This window comes from Cinclus cinclus, chromosome Z (genome assembly GCF_963662255.1).
Source record: "Cinclus cinclus chromosome Z, bCinCin1.1, whole genome shotgun sequence".
Taxonomy (NCBI): Eukaryota; Metazoa; Chordata; class Aves; order Passeriformes; family Cinclidae; genus Cinclus; species Cinclus cinclus.
Window position 1 is genome coordinate 56,043,833 of NC_085084.1, and position 22,823 is coordinate 56,066,655.

Here is a 22,823-nt window from a genome sequence, read left to right on the forward strand (position 1 = left end):
ATACTTGTGTTGCCATGTCTACCCTTGGTGTTATAGAAGCAATAGCACAGATAACTGTCAAAGGTATATCTCAAACACGTTTATTTGGACACAGTTCTGTCTTTTATTTAAATCATTCTGAGCAAATACATTGCACTAAAAGGTCTAAATGCCATTTGCCCTGTTAAATCAGGGTAAATATTCTAACCAGTCACTGGCATACGACAAAATGTGGGTTCAGACAGCAGCAATAATCATTAATTGAAATATTAATATTTACCAAAATATGTTAGTTGTAATGTTCCATTATTCTTCAGGGTCTACCTCCTAGCCCTCATATGAGTTAGAGAAATGATCTTCCAATGTTGTATTTATTTATCAAGAGCAGAAGTCTTTAATAACCAGCCATTTGATTTTTAGAATTGCTGGGTGTCCAAGTATCATATTCACTGAGTAACTGGAAATAAGAGGTTCCAAAAGAATCTGAAAATTCAACTGTTACTGTGAATTGTCTTTCTATAAGATTCCTCTTCTGCATATGGGTTTGGATTTATTATGGAAATCAATGTCATTAATTCACAACAAATGAACTGCATTGAACAGAACTTGAAGATTTTCCAATAGATTTTGGAGGAAATGGTAACTGACAAAAGCTTGCTCTGAACAGATTGCTCCTTGTTTCCATTTTGTCTTCCTCTTTTTTTTTTTTCTTTTTCGTTAGTTATTGTTTGTAAGCTTTTTATGAAGAGTGTCTAATGTTACATAGTGCTAACTCTATTTTTTGCTATTTGTATTTAGCCTTACCCAAACCTCCTGGAACACCTGTGGTGACAGAAAGCACAGCAACTAGCATAACATTGACTTGGGATTCTGGAAACCCTGAGCCAGTTTCTTACTACATAATCCAACACAAACCCAAAAACTCCGAGGAGCCATATAAAGAAATTGATGGAGTGGCCACAACACGTTATAGCGTGGCTGGCCTAAGCCCATATTCAGAGTATGAATTTCGGGTAGTTGCTGTAAACAACATTGGGCGAGGGCCACCCAGCGAGCCTGTGTCGACAAGGACTTCAGAACAAGCACCTTCAAGTGCCCCACGCAATGTACAGGCTCGTATGCTGAGCTCCACCACCATCCTGGTACAGTGGGAAGAGCCTGAGGAGCCCAATGGGCAAATACAAGGGTACAGAGTTTATTACACCATGGACCCCACTCAACACGTCAACAGCTGGATGAAGCACAATGTGGCTGACAGCCATATTACTACTATTGGGAATCTCGTACCCCAGAAAACATACTCTGTGAAGGTTCTTGCTTTTACTTCTGTTGGGGATGGGCCACTGTCTAGTGACATCCAAGTCATCACTCAAACAGGAGGTAAGCTAGCAATTAGCAAAATTTGCAAGAGAGATTTTGTTGCAAAATAAACTGCCCCTCAAGTATAGCCAGTTTATTCAGGCAGTTTTTGCAGATAACATTTTCTCAGTTCCATGGTGTAGGTTATCTTTTCAGAGTGAAAATTACCCCTTCATGCCTTCTTTCTTCATCAGCATCAAGAAATTTATCTGCAGTGCTGCTAAAGTCTCAAGGGAGACCTTCAACCTGGAGGTGGCCGATCTTACGGCTTTTGTTTGGTCAGTGCTCTGTGCACATAACCAATTTGTCAGTAGTTCTTCATAGCTTTTATTGATCTATTACTTGTGGGTTCTGGTGGGTCTTGTTTAGGTGCATGTAGTTTTTCTATGCCATAACACTCTAGGAAATATTACTTTTGGAAATTTAAAATATATGTGTACTGCATATATACTTGACTAGTTGGTAAGTTCTGAGAGCACAGAAAACATGAGAGCATTAAATACAACAAACCTTTGTGTTGGTTCAAGCAAGCAGGTTTGTACACATTGGATTTATAAGTCAAATCAAACCTGCCCCAAAAAATGCATACCACAGGGTCACTATTTTCTCAGTTTATGTTTGCAGTTAGGTTGTTTTGTTTCTGTTCAAGAACTTTTAGGTCCATGAATTAGTTTTATTAGTAAAGGACAAGCAAGCACAGTGAAAAACATGGCAGAAAAGTTTTTATGAAGTCTAAAGTGAGAAGATCCGGTAGAGTTACAGTGCACAAAGTGTTTTATTGTAGCAATAAGAAATAAAAGGTCCTTTTGTCAAGTAGTTTGGAGAAAGCTGTATGAAGTATTACTGTAGGCCAGTGATTTCCTAGAAATATATAATAGTGCTTGAATTTTTTAGTACAGGAAAGTTTCCTGTTGCAGGGTTTAGCATCCCTCAAATTCTTAAAAACAGATCTCTAAAATATGATTGTAGATAGTTATGTTTCATCCTGCTTTTTAATTCTGGATTTTACCAATATGCATTTAAATAAAGATAGAAATTGATCTAATGTCCTGGAATTTTTCTAGGTGGTGTGTTGCACAAAGATCTAGATGTTACCTTTTGCAGTATCTCAGCTAAAAAGTTACAAAATTTTTAGATCTTATTGTGGTAGATTAAAACGTCTCTGTGTGCACATGCAAATGTAAATATATACAACGTAGTTTAATTTTGGCATTTGCACCGATTTTTCAGAGAGCTGCTTTATGTATTGACATCTGACTTCTTGTTGAATCTACATGCATGAAGATTTTCCAGAATAAGATTTAGTGAGCTCCTTATCTGTGTTTTCACTCACAGCTGTAAGCCTCTTAGATTAGCAAGTGTCTGACAGTGGCTTCCCCAGTGAAGGATGAACAAATCAAAATAATGAGCACTGAGGCTCATCTGGACTTGCCCAAGTTACATTACTTTCTGAGGTCACTTCAGAGAAGCAAGCGTGTCCATCTGTTTCCAATTACTGTTGCAATATGAAGAAGTTACAACAGTAGCAGTGCTCGAGGGCTTCTCAATATATGATTTCAGTGTTTAATTGTGACTATGTTAAAGAAATTACAAGAAAACAAAGAATGGGGCATACAGGACACATATTTAAGCACTGATACTTTTAATTGAAATACAAATGTTTCAAGGCATAAATGACAAAAACTAAGAAAGTCTGGTGAAGTTGTCCAGTTCAGGGTATGGTTAAAAACTAGGATAGAAAACTATCTCACTATCCAGTAGTTTCTCTTCAGTGAACATCATATAAAAAAAATGCCATCCTTGCCCATTCTCTTCCCGATTTTTAGTTTAAGCATCTCAAAATTAAACACATTCCAAATATTAAAGTGAATATAAAGTGTCATTTAAGAACATGAAAAATCGATATAATGGAAACATTTTAAAAGAGTTAAAATAGGAATGGGATGTTGTTTATATTTGGTTGATTTTATTTTAAACAAATAAGTCTGCCATTATATATATTTAGCTTAACCCTCACTTTGGGGATATTAGACCATATATAAAACAAAATCTTGCTGACATATGTGACTTGCAGGCTCTGTTAGATGGTTCAGAGCTTTCCTGCCTTGAGTGTATTCGGATCTTTGGAGAGAGATTATAAAAATGAAGTTTCAGTGTGATACTAAAATAGTTGGTTTTGTTTGGTTTTGGTTTTGGTTTCTGTTTTGTTTGGGTTTTTTGTTTGTTTTGTTTGTTTGTTTGTTTTTTTCTAGTTTTTGCTCTTGGGTTGTTTGTGTTGTACTTTGTTAGAAAACAAAATTTTTTTGTGTCCAGTTTAGCTGCTCAGGACACACTTCTGATAACCCCTTTCTGGGCTTGAACTGGTCATAAGAATGTATACTCTGAGCAACATATTTTAAAAAGGAAAGTCGAGAGTTTTGTACTGTCTGGGTTTGGGTTTCGTTTCATTTCATTTCATTTCATTTCATTTCATTTCATTTCATTTCATTTCAACCTACAAAGAGAGGATAGCTACTGAAGGAATGAAGTGAATCTTGTTTTTTTTCTGAGCTTAGGTAGCAGGGGTGGAGGGAGATACATGAGGTCTGTTGGATAGTGGATTACTGGAAGAAGAGGGAGAGGAAAAAAATGCATAAATATTTAGGAAAATTAATGTGTACCTGTTAGCAAATATTTCTGTGTAAAAAACTTAAAATACAAAATATATTGGTAATTTTAAATGAAGGATTCTCTATTATTTGAAGACTGAGGTTTATTACAATTATAAAAGACTAATGCTTTGAACATAGCTAAAAGGAGAGTAATTAGAAGGTGTCTGACTTGCAGGGGACATGCATGGAGCCTTAGATTAAATAAAATTTATGTTTCTAGAGTTCTTCTGGTAAAAGAAGATTGGAATTTCAGAGAAAGAGTTGGTAGCAAGGAGTGTTGTGTTGTAGCAAGCTAACAGCTTTACCAGACATTTAAATATTTTCTGGGAACACATGAACAGGGAAACCTGATGTCTCTGAAGCTCCAAAGTCCTAACCTAGTGTCTTTGTGAAGCATTTCATGAGAAGGACTTCCCCATGAAAAGAGTTGAGAGCATGTAGCTGGAAACTCAACTCAAAGCAAGAAGTAGGTGGGAGAATCGCAGAATATTTAGGGTTGGAAGGGACCTCTGGAGATCATCCAGTCCAATTCCTCTGCCAAGGCAGGGTCACCTGGAGCAGGTGACAAAGGAACACACCCAGGTGAGGGAACACACCCTCCAGAGAGGAAAACAACACAACCTCCCTGGGCAGCCTGTTCCAGTGCTCTGCCATGCTAATATAAAGAGGTTCTTCTTCAGATTGAGAAGAAACTTCCTGAGTTATAGTTATGGCCACTTCTTCATCCTGCCTCTGGGCACCACTGGGAAGAGTCTGCCACTGTCCTTGTGGCACCCTCCTTTGAGATACCTATTTGTATTGATGCTGGGGTGGGGTATAGGATAGGTTTTTTAATTGACTTGAATTTTAAAATTTCCCTCAAGGGATATTTCTGGTCAGGTAGGAAAGACTATTTCAGCTTTTGAATAACTCCACTACTCTCAATTCACAGGTAGCTTTTGTTAAATGTCCTATTCTCTATTTTACTTCATTTAAATGCTAACGTGATTAGTTCAGTGTTGAGGATCTTACCTTCACACGCTGATAATTTATCTCTTGTCACAGTGTTCTCTAGTCATTCAGATAAGACCAGGTGGACTCTCTCTTTAAGACTAACACATTTATTTTATTCTCTGGGCTCCCATTATGTCAGTAAGAGATAATATTTAAAGAAAGTGGTTTATGGATTTCTGATTACTTTTCACATAATATACTATGTTTTCTTAAAATCTAAAATGTGTATTAGGTGATTATTTTTTGTACTGTGTTTCTTTTTTTGATACTGCAAAGCTGCAAACCTTATCTATCTTCAAACTCATTTAAAGAGTCTATTTCAGTTGTAGCAGAGAGACAGCAGGAGAGCACAGTGCACAAGTTACCCATTTTATTTGGTATGTTGCTAATTTTTAAATTATATTCTATTAGGACTTGTTATTTCAGAAAATACATGTATTGTTTACAAAGCAGAAACTGTGGACCACAGCAGCTCTTCAGTTGTAGGAGCTCCTCTGTAGAGTTTAATGCTTCTTTCAGAGAAATCAGAAGCATAAACTCTTGGTCCCTTTAGGTTCCCTACTGATTGTAAATTCTCTCGATCCATTTATTGTCCTTTACAAAGCTGATTTCTTATTGAGTTTTATTCAAGGTATGGATTTCATCCTAGCAATGTCATGGGGCCCTTTCTGTCCCGGAGACTCTCTTCTTTTTCCATTATCACTTGCAAACCCGGCATGGTCCTGGAGTAGTTTTCTGATTACCTCAGCCAACTGAATAGCTGTGCAGGGAACTCAAGTGCCTTTCTGAGGTCCTATTTTACAATTCTGTTCCGGCACTTTAATCACAGATGGAGATAAAACCCCATATGCAGGACAAAGTCCAGCAATCTGTGTTTGTTCCTGGTTATCCAGCAATAAACATGGAGGAATAGGCAAGTGAAAATGTAGAAGTTGATGTGAAGTTTTGGAAAAAGTAGTTGCGGATTTTTGTTACTGTGGTTTTGTTATTGCATTGTAGTCTTTCATTGTGTGCCTAAGATGTATTGTGCCTAAGATATATTTAGAAGAAGGAAGAAATACACTTGGAACACACAGAATTTAGGGGTTTTCATATACTTTTGTAGAGCATATTGCCCTTAGAACAGAAAAGACAGTATTGAGAGAATGCTCAGGCAAAACCATCCTATTTAGTGGGCTGCCCATGTACAGTACTAATATGAAGTACGATTTGATGTGTGACATTAAAAACACTTCAGTAAGACTATAAAGTCCCATTTGCATAAAGTTTCTCTAGGCATTTTTTTGTTCTCTGAAGGAGACCAGCATCATCCATCAGCTCAAGATTGGCTTAGCTCCTATATGCCACTGTAGATTTTTAAAACCAGATGTATATTCTAGACATAAATCCTAAATAGTTTAAAAGTTAATTGTTCCACTTCCTTAGCCAGTACTTTTCCTTTGGTACTGGCTTCCATACCAGAGTTTATCAGCAATCAAGTGTGTTCAGTTTCTATTACTTTGTTTTCTTTCTTCTTGGTCTTCTCTTATTACCTGCTTGGTCCAATGCAGATTTCCCTGTCACCTTTTTCTTCTCTCAGTGTTTTCAGCATCAGAGTTGCCTAACTTCGGTTAAAAAAATCTGAAGGGAGACTAATTTTTGAAGCAAGATACTTTGACAAACAACATTTGGAAAAGTCCAATTGGCCACCAGCTTGTCTTATAAAATGATTGAGAATTACAGACCAAAGATGACAAAGGGTTTGGATTTTTTGAAAAGGAATACTTGGAGAATGAGGGTGTTAAAACACATAGAGAGACAGGAAATACCCTTAGTTCTCCATCTGCTGCCATATTTATCATAACAGATGGTACCAGCATTCACATGAGTCATTTGACTGATCATTTATTATTACTGCCTGGCTGTGTTCTACAATTCATGTATCCATACATCAAGTAGAGATCATAGCATCACAGGACAATTCAGACTGGCAGGATGGTTATCTGGGAAGGTGTCCACAGCCACAGCCACTGCCCAGAACAGCCCCAGCTCTGGGGTCAGAGACAGTTTCTTTGGGCTTCACCCACTTGATGTGTAAAACCCCCCAGAGCTGGTATGGTCCAACCTCCTTGGGCCCTGGCTGCATTTCTGCTTTGTTTTGAGCCTCTCATGTTTCAGCTTGTGCCACTGCCTCTCACCTGCCACACTCTCTGAAGAGCCTGGCTGCATCTCTTCCATCCCTTCTGTCACTGCTGGGAGTGCTGTTGAGAGCCATCCATTCTCCCATCTGAACCATCGCCAGCACTGCAGCCTCTCCTTGCAAAATTAGAATCTGTCATAAATGTTTTAGTTGATGTTTCCTGTAATGGCTCCCCATGCTTTGGGTTGGGATCATTTCCTCTTTGCACTTTGCAGGACCCAGGCAGTGGTCTCTTTTTAGACCAGATACCTTTTAGAAAAACATCTAACTAGTCCTGTAAAAGAGTTGGTCTCCTGTTACTCTCAGTCACTCACTCGTTAAAAAATAAATAAATAAATAGGTAGAAACTTCCAATGCCCACCCAGGACTTTGAATATGCACTTCATGTAGAAAGGTTCTGTTTATTGAAAGTTAGATATCAAATCTGTGCCAGAATACCCAAGTGTCCTCAAACTGATATTCTGTATAAGTCTTAGGAAGATAAAAATAAAAACACCAAAATATTTTAACAGTTTGCTCTCTGAAGTTTTTAGGTCTTTTGCTGTACTAAAGGAACATACTTGTAATGCTGTAATAGAATTCATCCCTGATAAATGTTAGTGAAACTATCATTATTGTCACATCCTACTTCTTATACCTGTTCTCAGTGTATGCTAAGAAGTACATCTTTCTATTTTTCCCCTGAAAAAATGAAAGTATGTCACATTTTATTCTTGAACAGCTAGAGATGCTGTTTTGTGCCTTAGCAATGGCACTATTATCTGAAATTAATCTTTTAGATCTTGGGTGCCAAAACTATTGTACACAATCCAATGATATAGTTATGTTTTGCTGTCTTTTCCTAGTCAACCATATAATTTGCTTTACATTTGAAGAAGTAAATTAGGATAACATTTGGCATTGATAATTGCTGTGACCACTGCACAAGATGTAGCAACAGAGAATGTTGTGGACTAGAGCAATCAAAAGTGCATTTTGCTTCTTGCATTTAGAAGGTGTTGTCACTAGAAATTCAGCTATATTCATAAAAATACCAGTCATTAATGGATGGAAATACATCATTTAATGAGAATCTAGCTGAATATCTCTTCACTGGGTTATAACTGCTTCAGGTTAAACAAGCTGGATATTGTACGCAGGTGTCTTCTTGAAGACCAGGATGTTTACTATCTTCCATTTCTGAGCTAAGGAAAAAAAAATCACATCTGGAAATGCATGTAATAGTTTTAACACTTTAATCTAGACTATTTCATGTTCTAATCACATGTTCTATTAGTTTTTTGTCATACTTACACAAATATATATATATATGTATATATTTGCCAGTTCACACATAGGTTATTTGGTTTCTGAAATTTATCACCAGCCAATTCAATTGCATTTTAGTTTTGTTTGCTTTATTTACACTGAAAAAACACCTATTTTGAATCCTTGATAATTTTCAACATGTGATTAAATTTAGCATTAAATGTATCATTATTCTTTTATTCTTTTTCTGTGCTTAGATAAATTTGTTTCATAGTACTGTGAATCAATTTTTTAAAGTTCAGTAAGATAAATAAAAGTAATATTGCATGCCGTATTTGGGTGACATTTTAAAAGATTTGAAAGTATTGCGGTATCCAATTTAATAATTGGCAACACTGCTCAACTTTTTCTTCAGTGCCTGGTCAACCATTGAACTTCAAAGCAGAACCTGAGTCTGAAACAAGCATACTGCTTTCCTGGACACCTCCACGGTCTGATACTATTTCCAGCTATGAACTGGTTTACAAAGATGGAGAGCATGGGGAGGAAGTAAGTGGCAAAATCTTTTTAATGTTCTTTAATAAGTTGGATAAAAACTGTGGCAATGGTTTAAATTTCATGTTCTATTAACTTGCTCGGTAGAAATGCCTTGATATTTAGGTTTGTTACTAAGTTTGTAAAGCCCAGTTAGCTTTGTGACAAACTGAAAGTGTGTGAACAGGAAAAAATGTTGTCAATGGTTACCAGCCAGTGGAATTTTGCTGTAGATGGCAATGTATCCTCCACACAAATTCCATTCAGTTTCAGACATTGATTATGTCTTTCTGAGCGTGTTTCTCTATAAAGGCTTGGAAGCAGAAATGTCTGGGGGTTTTTTATGGACCCATTAAGCCTTTTTTGAACTTATACTTGAACTTTGAAACCTATTTTCAGTCTTTGATAATTTTTGTTTCTCTGTGCCATTGTGTAAGAGAATTCCTAAGCTTTTCTATTATTTAAGTAATAAGTGAGAAGAAAGCAGGATGCTCTTTCTAAAGATTAAAACCTGCAGTAGGTTTTTTTCATTACCATTACCTCATAAAGAATTTTCAGTTTGTGGGCCTCTATCATGTTTGTGCCATAAACTTTAGAAGAAACTGTTCCTCTGCTAAGGAAAATGCCATATTACCAAGTGTCACAGAGAAAAGAAAGCTGGAGCCTCAGGAGGACACAGGAGATTGTCAGCCTCATTGGTTTTTCCGGCTTCTTTAAGTCATTGCTGATGCTTTCAACTGAGCTTATGTTTATGGCAGCTTCACACATACACTGTGAATTCATAAGTTAATTTTGTGGAAGGGGGCCAGGTCCTCATTCCACAAATAGGGTGCAGGTCACTGCTTAACAGGTTACCCTGTGGAAGAATTTGCTTTTAATAATTTGAATACAAATTTAACTACAAGGTTAAACCCAAGATAACTTACACTATAAAAATCACTGCCATAAAAGACGGTTATAGGTAAGGCTTTGTTCTTGTTCTTTGTTCTTGTGGTATTGTCTGAAAAGCCTTTCATACTATGAATATAGCTATTTGTTCCTAAAACGATCAAGCTTTGTTTGTGGCTCTGAGTTTCACCTGTTAAACTGTTGACTTTAAAAAATAAGTTATTGATGTTTGTCAAAAGTTTTGGTTTTGTTTAGTTTGGCTTTGTTTTGCTTTGTTTTCTTGTATTTAAGCTTTTCTCTATGGTTTCATCCCAGTATAAAAGCATACAGGCAATATGTGGAATTCTCGGTCTCCGAGTACTAACCAGGACATTCTCTTATTGTCTACCTTTAGCAACGGGTTTCCACTGAACCTACTACATCATATCGCCTGCAAGGCTTAAGGCCAAACAGCCTGTACTTGTTCCGCCTAGCTGCACGGTCTCCTCAAGGCCTGGGTGCTTCAACAGCAGAAATTTCAGCCAGAACCATGCAGTCAAGTAGGTGTCTCTCCTTGAAGTATTTATTCTCTTTGTTTCTATTTGTCAGAGAGATTAATCTCAGTAGCCCAGGTAGGCAGAAACAGAAAAACCACAAAATACAGTATTCATGTTGCTTTATACAGCAAAAGAATGCTTAAAATGTGTGTTTTTGAGGTGTATTGTCATTAACTTAATATGAGTGGTTTTTGCACATCTTCATAAAACAACCAAAATAAACCAGTGTCTAAGAAGGCAATATAATGTTGGCAGAATAAAATTTTACTTTATAATAAGGTGAAACATTGTATCATGCAATAGGTGTGCATTAATAACCATCCTTAACCAATAAAATTCCACCTCCCCAGTCTGCACACATCCTAGGTTGTTTCTTCAGCATCTCCCTGAAGTGCAAAAATTTTTAGAGAGGATCAGGCTGAATATTTCAGACTGGACCAGATATTTCTTAACAGCTCTTCTATAGCATTTAATAATTCTGATTTTGTTGAGTTTTCTTAATCTGGGCTTTTTATGATGTTCAGTCATTTTCTACTTGGAGAAAAAGTTTGAGACTTAAAAAAACTTCCAGGGAATTATATATACACCTTAGAATATTTAAAGTAAGACTTAACTAAATCAGCTGTCCAGCAAAGATGTCCAGAAGGATTATTCTTGCCTGATAAGTTATGCTTTCCTGACAGTTTGCATTACAATGTGTCATTGAAAAACTTAGTACAGTTCTATTTGCATTTGTTTTAAATAAAATTGCCTGTTCTTAAAGATGATTCAAAACAGAAAATTCAGTTTCTCGGTTGACATGAGTCTTTTTAATTTGCATTCATGACACAATCATTCCTTGTTAGTGTTATATATTAATAACAATTAGTGTGACTGGAGAAAAAGTGCTGCTCACCTTTAAGCAAATGCGTTTCCAAAGCATTTCTAAAGCACTTGGAATAAGCATAGAAAACCACATATAACACAAGGTTAGTTTTAGATATAGTAGCAAGACAACTTTTCAGTTTAGTAATTCTGTATGAATAATTTGATTAAGAAATAATTATTTATTTATTCTGGGAGCCCTTTCTATTATTTAGAATGCTTATTATCGTATATTGGGTAAAAATTGTTTAGACTGCATACAAAACAACTATCTAGGAGCCAAGGCTACAATGTTCCACATTGCGATTTTCTCTTCTTGAATATATGTTATGTTTTGCTCAGCCTTGTGTCTTCAGATAGTAGCAAAATCCAGTTGATTTCAGTGGTCAGATGCAAGTTATTTGCTGCGAGGACTACATTAAAAAAAAAAAGTTCAATTAAGAAAAAACCTATATGTGTTAATAAAACTGGTTAAAGTAGCCTTCAAATTATCCTTAGTTATATAAGTGCAATATTTTGCATTTTTGGAGTATAATGGATTAAAAATTAATAAACTTCTGTGATTTTATTAGCCATATTCACAAGAATGTGCTACTGCCTTTCATCTTGATATCAGAGGAAGATGCTGCAGGGATTTATTTCTCTTTTGTAAGACCCTTGAGGGACATTTTACATGTATTTTACTTCCTGCACAAGTTAATGGTAGATGGGGATCCATTTGTTTTGAGTACTTGATTACTGAATTAGTCTATAAAAATAGCCCCAAATGTGTTAATTCTCATCTGTGTTTCCATCCACCTCCTCTAGTTAATCTCAATACTAGTAAATCCCCTCCTGTCTTCTCTTTGGAGGAGCAGCATACCATACTGAGCAAAAAGCCATTGATCCCTGTAGAAAGAGCTGTAGGGAACCAATAGATACAGGCAGGATACAACAGATAAATGCAGTAAGTCACAGCAGGATCCTAGGCCTTCTCTGTTGTTTTAATTTTGTTTGATGAGACTGTTATAAGTATGTATAAGTGTCCGTTTGTTTCTTATTTCCCCTTAAGAAGTGGGAAGAAAAGGTGTAGAGGGGGATGTAAAGGGGAGTAAAGGTCTTGCACACAAAATGTATATTTTTCTAAAAAGACAGGAGGCAGAAATAGGAAAGGAGTTCACATGCCCTCCTTCTGCTAGTGAGTTTGAATTATGGCTCCTTTTTTTTGGTCCTCTGAATGATCTGTTAGTAAGCATAGATTTTGGTAAGTCAAAGTGCATTTAAGCACATAAATTCATACCTAACTTTCAGTACTTGATTTGCTTCACTGAAAGCAGTGGAATGACAGGCATGCTTAAATGCTCTGAAGCTTGAAAAAGGTAAATATGCTAACATACTCCTCTGAGAGCAAATGAGTAAAGGTGAACATTTCTGCTCTGGAAGACTGGTGATGCTGACAGGAGATGAAACAAAGTCAGAAACTCACATTCTGATGTGTCTTGTATACTCATTTTGTCAAACGAATACCTGCTTTCTTTGCACGTTGTTTGGGGTAGATTTTTTTTTCCCCTGTAGAAGTAATATACATTACTGGTAGGATTAATTCTTTGCTAGCAGAGGTGTCTCCAAGAGGAGTTAAAAAATAAAACTGAGAGCTGATCTAGGGTAAGTACAAGTTGCAGTCAGAATCAACAAGCCTGTCACTTTTTCCTGGTAGGTAAATCTTTGACTAAGACTTTCTTTATCTTCTATGGAATGCATGCTCATAGTATGTTAGCTATAATAAGTGTTTCAGTAAATGTTTTCAATTCAAATGTAATTTATGGTTGACTTGTGTGAGGCAGACTCATTAAAAAGAGGTAATTAGTTTATGAGAGTGGAAAGGCTGCAAAAATGGCAACCTATGGAGCACTTTCTAGCAATTATTGCAAGTTTTTAGGAGTTCTGTAAAAAGAGATTTTCTATCTTAAGGAAAATTTGAAGGGGTTATCTAAATTTGTAAGTAAATATATGTCATGTGTTATTTAAAATATTATAGCTTGCACTAATTGCAAGGAATGTAAAGATAGATGAGTAGTCATAGAAGTATCACGTTTTTGTTTTATTTCAAGAAGAATTTTAATTACAGGTAGGTAATATTATTTTGAGGCTTCATATTCATATATTTCCCCTACATCCTTTTTCACCATTTAGTTTGTCTGTTCATTTTCAGTTTCCTCATGTTAATAAGCCAAGGTGCATATTATTATCTGACGTTTTGCTTTTTTGAGTTTCTACTTTTTTTTATTTATTATTTTCAGTTGGTTCTCTTTTATTTATTTTTATTTTTTTCTTTTGTTCATTTTTTTTTCAATCACTTCTATCCTTCCACTCAAATCCTCCTTTAACCCACTACTGAAATTAGAGCCATCAGCTCCTCCTCAAGACATTAGTTGCACAAGCCCCAGCTCCACTAGCATTTTGGTAAGTTGGAAACCTCCACCGGTGGAAAAACAGAATGGCATTATCACTGCATACTCCATCAAGTACGTTGGGATTGATGGAGAAGATGTCAAGCCCCATGAAATTTTGGGAATTTCCTCGGACAGTACCCAGTACCTTTTGGAACAGCTGGAAAAATGGACTGAGTACCGGATCTCTGTGACTGCTCACACTGATGTTGGACCTGGCCCAGAGAGCTTAGCAGTATTGATTCGGACAGATGAAGATGGTATGTTGCCTCCACTACATCAGTTTGCACCTCTTTGACTCTGTCATCTGCTGTCTTTTCTATAGGCTAACAGTAATTTTTTCTGCTCCTCTTTTTTTTTTTTTTTTTCCCAAGTATAAGCAGATATTATCACACTTTGAGCTTTTTAATCAAAGACTGTTCTTTCTACAACATTTTTCTATTTGGTATTTTTGTATTTTTTTATCAGAAAATATTTTTTTGTTTTTGCAAGTGACTTGAATCTGCTGCTCCTTTGAGCCCATACATATCCCTCTTGCTCCTCCCTAATGAAAAATTACTCTTAGGAAAAAACTTTATGCCTTTTCCTTGATTTTGTGGTCATTGTCATTTTTAAACAGTTATGTCTATAAACTTTTTTTCTGGTCTTGGTTTTTTTGGTTGTTTGTTTTTTTGGGTTTTTTTAACTGCTTTCTTCTTCCATTTTGTGTTTTTTTTTTGATTTGAGGGTTTTTTTGGCTTGTGTTTTTTTGTTGGCTTTTTTTTTTTAGTTTTGTTTTTGATCTTGGAAAACTGATGCTCCACACATTTTCTTTTCTTTCCATTCTTGAAACTGACAGAAGACAGCCTTGTAATCAGCCTCCTTTTTATCCTGAGGAAAAAACAAACCAAAATAAATCATAGAACTTGTTAAGAAAAAGGGGATTTTTTTTTTTAATCTTTTGTGGTTTTGTTATTATTATAGCATTATTATTTTAATGATTAAAATATCTCTTTGTGCTATAATGCTTTGAATCTCAAAGCATCTTCCTTGGCTTTTGTACATTTTTACATGTTTTTCTATTTCTCTAATACTCCTTTTTCTTCCATTTTTTGCATCAGTCATGTTTTTTGATCTTTTCACTGAAAGGTAGAGCAGATTTGTTGAGCATTTTCATTTGCTGAATGATTTGTATTCTTCAAAGACAACATAGTGAGTCTGCCCTTTCTTAAAAAAGAAAAAAGCGAAAAACATGGGTGGGGCAGGTGGCTGTAATTCTCTTCTGTCCAATGATGTTGTTCCAGTTCCTAGTGGTCCTCCTCGCAAAGTCGAGGTGGAGGCTGTCAACTCCACTGCTGTTAGAGTGTCATGGCGCTCGCCTGTGCCCAGTAAGCAGCACGGTCAGATACGAGGATACCAGGTCCACTATGTGAGGATGGAAAATGGAGAGCCAAAGGGCCAGCCCATGCTGAAGGACATCATGCTGGCAGATGCACAGGTAATTGGGACACTCTGTTCTTTTCTAGGTCACAGTGAAAGCATTTCATTTACCAGAGAGCAATCCAAAACTGCCTTTTGTTGTTAAGGGTCTTTTCTCTTTCTATTTAACAGTTTACCAGCTAGTATTTTTTGGTGTCTATTTTAAAAACCTTTTTTCAGAACACTTGCACTGTAATGTTCTTGGGCCAAAACAAGACACTTCTTCTCAACAGATCTGTAGCTAAATGCTAGGCTCTGTTATTATTCGGAGTCTGTTTAACCTGGAGACTTTACCTATGCTCTGAAGTTCTAAAGCATCAGGGTGATCTGATCCAGGTGAAAGCTGGTGGAGTAAACTGTGCACAGCCTGATACACCCACCTTCTGTTCAGTTGTTTCACTGGAGAGCCTAGAATCATTAGAAGCCTTTGTTACCCTGTTATAGTGTTGCTCTGACTAGCTTGCACACACCTTACTACACATTTCACAAGAAATGAATGCTCTTAATGTAACTTCAGAAACTGTTGAGGTATTATACTTTTCATTATTCATATCAGCAACTTGATGGTTATTTATATTGCAAAATTTTCTATTTTAGGAACCATGAGATTATGAGATAACAAATCATCCAGTTTAAAAAGCTTCTCAAACTAGGATTTTACTGATTGAGATATACCAATACTTCATAAAACTTAAGATTTCCAAAGCTCCTGAAACCAAAAGAAGTCATCCTATGGGAAACTGTTATCCATTAACATGTCTCACGGCTAGCTCACTGGGTTGACGGGAAATAAAAAGAAATCAAACAGTAAAATCTGTTTTGTAAGCATTTTACATGAGTAGAAAAATGGGGGATTGCCTTTTTGTTTTCTCCTTTTCAGTCTTAGTTCTGAATTTCAGATTTGCAGAGACCTTTTTGGGGAATAGGTCTCCTGCACCTGCATTTTGCTCATGATCCTATTTGCAGAGTGCCGTATCTGTTTCAGGACAACTTTGTTGCCAGTACTTTCCTATTTTGGAAAACATGGTTGAAATTCAGTGGAGACAAAGATGAAACTAGATCAGGAAGTGGGAAGGGAAAGGGAAAAGGGAGAGGAGATGGAAGAGAACATAGTAGTGTGCTTTGGTTCTCCTCTTCCTTTCACAAATTTTTACTTTCAGACTGTCTGTGGTAGGGGATTAAAATGATTTTAAACACTAGAAGGTCAGTAGCTGGGACTAGAGGAGATACTAGACTCTCCAAATATCATAAAGGCAAAAGCTGTATTTCTTCTTTTGTCAAGTTTAGCTTTGACTTACCCCCTTGCTACTGTTTCACAGAGGACAGCCCTCTCCTTCCTCTTCCCCCCTCTCCTTCCTGCCTGTAGTACTTCTATGATACATATGATCAAGGCTTGATGCAGGTATGAAGACCTTGATGGTAAAATATCAGTATGGTTTCTCAAGATTTAATGCATTTAATCAATTTAGGAAACTGAAGCATATAGCCTGGTAAAATGATTAAATAAATCAGGTAGCCTTTAATTCTGCCTTGGTAACTTTTAATAAAAACTATAATAAAATAATACTGCAGGGTACAAGAGGATTCATTATTTTTATTTGTCAGTGAAAGAGAAGTAGCTGGGTTTTAGGGAAAACAGAAGTGGAATTAAAAATGCCTGGCCTGATTTCATTAACCAAATTTCATGTGATTCTACATGAATAATTCAAACTGTACATGACTTTTTCAGACATCTTTCATATTCATTTTACTATAAAGAAGAAAACTTTATCTCAACCAGGCTACAAATCTCCTTTTTTTTTTGTTTGTTTGTTTTTCCTTTCAACTTCTCTTACTGTAAATTAGTGGGAATATGATGATACTACTGAACATGTAAGTACTTTTTGACTGGGCAGAAAAACATTGTTTGTTTGGGTTGGAATTGTTTTGTCTTGCTTGTTTGCTTGTAGCATCATATAGGTTTGTTTTGCATTAGGTTTGTTTTTGTTTTTTTTTTTTTTGGTGCTTTCTTTGGGTTTGTCTTTGTTTTTTGTTTTGCAGGGTGTTTTTTAATCATTTGCACAAATGCATGTACCTAACATCAAAAATTTTCTCTTACAACACCTTTTTCCTTTGTTGTCCCTTTTTTAATTATTATTTTCCCAGGGAGAGTAGGATTACTGTTGCTTGCCTGTTCTGGGGTTTAGCATGATGCCAGAATGTACAGCACTGATTTGTGTTTTCATCTTTGTGATGGCTGTCACTAACTTTGCCTCACAATTTCTTCTTTACAAATGAAAGAGAAGTGGTTCAGAGTAGCATAGCAGTAGTTGTATTTTTTTTTTTTTGGTTTTTCTTTTTTGGTGTTTTTGTGTTTTGTCGTTTTGGTTTTTTTTTGTGTAACTGAAGTAGAAGTCAGTTGTCCTTTCTTTTGTATAAAATAAATACATAATATCAGAAAAGCCAGATGCCCTGCAGTTTTTTTGCCTAAGTAATAATGTTTACTGTATCCAAACCACAATTTCAAACATTGCATGCAGCCATAGCTCTTAAACCATGAAGTACTGATTGTTTTAGAATAGGCTAATATCTTCATAAGTCTTTCTGATGTGTGGGGAGTTCTTTGCCTTTTACAGTTTAATTCTGGTAGTACCAGGTACAGTTTTCTTATGAATGATATTAAGTCTTTCTTACTGCTTTTGGCCTTACAGTTCAATTCAATTCTGAGATAGAGTATAAGAAGGGGATCTTTTGATAGTAGATTGTTATGGGCTGTTTCATTTTGTTGTTTGGTTTTTTTTTTATTTGAGCTATTTTGCCCATTCATTCTGATCATTATGTAATTATTTCTATATTGCTAATAACTGATTTTAAAAACAATGCTGAATTCTAATCACATCTTTACTAAGCTCATATCCACTATCTTGAAAATCCATATACTATGAATATTTTGGCCCATGATTTTATATTAACTTTTCGTGGCTGTGGGATTGAACAGTTGCTATTTATTCTAGATGTATAAATACACCATCCCTCTGGCAGGACTGGAATTCAGTGCAAGTTCATTCATGCATATGAAAATTCAAAGAAGTAGTTCCAATGGTTGCAGGCTGGAAGCTGGGGACTCTGGGCCCATCAGTTGCCTCCAAATATTGTCCCTTTATATTTGAATATAAGATTTATTTATATTAAGAGTGTCAAAACTTATTCCTTTTTTTGTCCTTGTAGCAGGACATGAGTTTAATACATTTCTTGTACACCATTCAGCATCTTCTGTGTGTCTGCACATGTGAAAAGATAACAATGCTCTGATACTGGTCTGATGTTTACAGTTTGGTGTTGTTGCTGTTATTTTGCTCTAGCTGAAGAGCTACTTGTTTTGTAGCTGCTGTCATCTGTGGGCCATCAGATCTATCCTCTGACCATTTTTTTAGTGGTGTTTTACATAGTTCTTTTAGACCTTAAGGGCTAGTTGTTCCTGAAGTCCTTTCAGATAATGAGAAGCACAGTCTACCCAGTGACACAGGTTGCAGTGAAAGTGTTATGGAAGTAATGAGGCTTTTTTGTTCAGCCAAACCATCATTACGTACAAAGTGTGCATGTAAATGCAATATTTTTCTTATTAGGCATTTTAGAACTATATCAGTGATATCCTATTAATAACTAAGTTGAACTGAGTTTCTCATATCTGCGTGTGCATGTGTTTCACAGTGTCAGTAGTATTCCTCAGGCAAGGTATTTCAAAAGACTTTTTTCACTGTTCACACCACTAAGTCTTTGGCCTTTTGCTTTAAACTACCTGAGGTATACTATTTAGATGTATGCTGTCCTTTATTGCTTAAGTGAGTGAAATGTTTTGCATTATCAAGTATTTCACACAGTACAGTCTGTTATTGCACTCAAATGCTTGCCAGTATCACTGCCAACAGCTCAAAAATGTAATATAAATGGGGCTTCTAAAGTGTTCTGCATTCTTCTGGCAAACAATGTATTTTAAATTAATTGTTCTTATTTTATTTCATTTCATCTTAGGAAATGATAATTTCTGGGCTTCAGCCTGAAACCACATACTCTTTCACTGTGACAGCCTATACAACTAAAGGTGATGGAGCCCGCAGCAAACCCAAACCTGTATCTACTACTGGTGCAGGTAATACTTATATACAAATTGAGCTCTAGCTGAATCATTTGACTTGTTGTGCTACTGGGTTTTTTTTTGGTTTGTTTTTTTTTTTTTTGTTTGTTGTTGTTGTTGTTGTTATTCCTATTATATGGAAGTCTCCTGTTGTGTGAGAAGTGTTTCTAGGACACAGGATTTTCTATTTCAGTATTTGGACCTTCATTTATTTAGATGAAACAGATCCAGTGACTCCCTTTGTCCCTTTCTTAGTTCCAGATGAGGTCACTTTGTAGCTTTTAGTACTTCCTCCATTATCATTGATGTCTTTTTGAGAGGAAAAAATAGAAATTCAAAAGGATATTTGAAAATCTTGTGAAGGGTTTTCATTATCTTTTTGAAAGTAGCAACACTGCTGCCTGCCAGTAAAAATGTTGAAAGAACCCATCTGTATAACATTCACAACGTATCTTGGAAGAATGTTATTATTAAAGCAGAGATTGGAAGACAGAATGAAACTCCATCCTGTGAAACCCTGAAGCCCATATTGATTCGGGGGTAATTTAAGGAACAAACTGGGGCAGAATACACCCTGCCACTGTGTTCAGACAATGTTTGATCTCAGGTGGTACTAAATGCTGGACATTGTGATTGCATAACCAATACAGCAGCTGGCCCAGATGGGATGAATCAAACTGCCATTAGATGAGGAATAATTTTTTTTTTTTTTCAAATGTGTCACTGTGGTACAGTTTAACCAATTGATGCCACCACAGGTTTGGTGTGATGCTTACCTACAGGTGTTCACAATCTGTAGCAGTTGTGTTCATTTTCAGGGGTTTGTAGTGCAGCCATTAAGGATATTCTATTACAATCACATGTAGCACCATAACAAGATCTCTGAATAACAATGTATTGTTTCTACTAATAGATAAAATCCAAAAGGCATATGTATTTGTATTTATAGTGATTAATTTTTTAAAACAATCACTGAATGCAGAATCACATCTTATATTAATAGCAGAACCATATATATCCTTTTCTTGTTAGATTCCTTGGAAAAATATCAGTCTTGGTGGCTAGATGCACAATATTTCATTTCAGATCTTGGAATATTTTCTAGTTATTACTCTTGGCTATTGCTGAAACTTACTGTCTAACTTCTTATCTTTCCTGAGCAAAAAAGGTGATGTATATTTCTGGCATGTATTGGTACTTGACTTAAGAAAAAGAGGCCCTTGATCCATTACTCTTTTTTAAAGTTCAATTCCCAATTTAAATAAACACAATTATATAAATTATGATTTTATTAGTTCCTAGATATAAACACAGCTTATGTAAATATGCTTACAAAACTTAAAGTTTCACTGCATTTAGTCCTTATTGACTGTCCATGTGTCATTCTAGCAATATATCTGATGCTTCTATTTTAAAAAGACAGAACAAATCTATGTCCCAAATAAACTTGACTGAAGAGCAATAGAAAATCAGAAGCATGTCTGTAAATGTAATGCATGTGACACCATTCTTGTAGTCTGCTTAACCCTGTGAACATATAATGCTTTTTCCTAGCATTAACAGCTAGTTACTGTTTTGTTCCTTCATACATCACAGACTGTAAGAAATCTCTTCACTTGGTGTTACTTTACTTGGTTGCTGTGTTTGGGCTGGTTTTGAAAGAAAAATTTGTATGCATATTTTTGGAAAAAAGAAACACTGAATATAGACAGTACCAAGAGCTTCATGCTCACTTTCTGTGAGAATGCATCACACAAGGGAAGGAGTAATGCATTAACCCTAAAGAGTTGTAGGTCTGAAATGCAGTCTTCTATTCACTTGGAGTTTCCATTTAATTTTTTTTTCCCTAGGATAGTGCTATTGGAATACTACAATAAAGAAAATTAAAGGTCTGACTTTCTAGTCTAACTTTTAAAGTTTGAATGAAAATGACTGGGATTATATTTGTAAGAGATATCAAAGGAGAACAGATGTCTGAACATTTACCAGAGAAGTGATCTGTAAGGTATTCAGACAATAAGTAACTGTTCAGCTGTCCAGTTAGTGATACAAAAACATTGTATCACTACAATGAAAGATTCACCAAACATAAGTAAAAGCCTACAGTATGGTAACTCATTTATTAGTACAGTCGCTGAACACTGTTGATATTTTCATTCAAGTGTGCGCTTTTATCTTATGTTCAGTTTCCCTTCCTCACTATTGAAATCAGATGGAATAAAAACTGTTACTGAACATTTCTAAATCAAAGTAATTATAAAATACTTGGGGAAGAAATTAAAAAATGCATGATTAAAAAGACCCTGATAAAAAAGAAGACTTACTAGTCAGTGATGTCATACACTTTTTATGACGATTTGAATCAGGCCTTTAATTTCTCTGTCACAGTAGTTGAAGAATCTCATAGGGCAATAGCTTGTCCATTACTTGTCATTTGCTCTCATACTGGACAGTGCTCTTGAAGTACAGATTTCAGCTAAAAGAAGAAAGTTTGTATTAAGGTGGTGGTGGTGTACTTTATGGTAGCTAACAGAAACAAATTATTTCAAGTAATTTGGCAAAGGCAGCTTGAATGAGCATCTACTAGTAGTAGATGGGAAGTCATTGCAGCAGTAATGTCTGTTGCAAAGGGGTATGTGAGAGATTTCTTGCTGTGTATTAATGGAAGAGGATTTCACAAGATCATAGAATATATTTTATTTTATGGACACTTTCACTTCTTAGAGGCTCATGGAAAATTCAGGTTATTATCAGAAATTTCTAGACAGCTATTTGGTAACACAGCAGTGTATATGACTGCACAGAATCCTGTCATTTGTCCTAAAAGACTGTGATATTCATAAGTAAATCATACTGAAAGTAAATGTTAACTGAAAACTGTCTGAAAATAAAAATAAATTTATCTGCTTTGCAACATCAGATAGGCTTTATGATATTAAAAACAAGTGACCATTGTTATTTACTGGTTTAGTCACAGGCTATTTTATTGAATAAGTAAAGTTCATTAATCCCCTGGTTCTGATCAAGGGCAAGTATTAGTTTCTTCCTTTCTCTGTAGTTACCACAGAGGCTAAAATGTAGTTCTAATTGTGAAGTCTGCTGAAAGAACAAAAAAAGAAAGCAATTAATTGCAAAAATAATTTAGCTCTATCTTCCAGTAATGTCTCCTCTAGGAAGCTGAAGGAGTATTATTCTTCTTAGGTAAACTGTTCTTTCCTCTGCTACACTGGTGCCACTAATAGTTAGAATGCAGAGAAGAATATGGCCTGCAAAAGGCCTTCACAACCTTCTCATAAAGACTTCTAGTTTTCAATAAGGAAAAGTCAGAACTAATCAGAGAGGTACTCTTTACACAGCAGGAAGTGTGGGGAAACACTCACAAGATTCCACAATAATGCTGCCAGGTGAACTCAACATTTAAATTTAAAGATATTTGGAAAATTTATATAAAACCTACCTATAATTCTTATGCAATTAGAAGCAATGTCATGACTTAAGACAGATGTAATGAGGAAAGAGCTTGCTACTTGTGTAATTTTCTTCAAGACATGCCATTCTTCCCTCCCTATTCCTAATTCTTTATGGAATGGT

General features: G+C 35.7%; 1 protein-coding gene across 1 annotated transcript in view; it reads left to right on the top strand.

Annotated features, from left to right (window-relative positions):
• The window catches only part of PTPRD (protein tyrosine phosphatase receptor type D), a 225,125-nt gene that overhangs the window by 95,588 nt on the left and 106,714 nt on the right, over window positions 1-22,823 (top strand). Inside the window, exons 7-13 of the mRNA XM_062513752.1 lie at window positions 1-63; window positions 778-1,359; window positions 8,825-8,958; window positions 10,226-10,370; window positions 13,615-13,920; window positions 14,944-15,137; window positions 19,130-19,247. The exon at window positions 1-63 is cut by the window's left edge and continues 207 nt beyond it. Coding sequence (XP_062369736.1) covers window positions 1-63; window positions 778-1,359; window positions 8,825-8,958; window positions 10,226-10,370; window positions 13,615-13,920; window positions 14,944-15,137; window positions 19,130-19,247 — 1,542 coding nt within the window. The remainder of the gene's footprint in view (window positions 64-777; window positions 1,360-8,824; window positions 8,959-10,225; window positions 10,371-13,614; window positions 13,921-14,943; window positions 15,138-19,129; window positions 19,248-22,823) is intronic.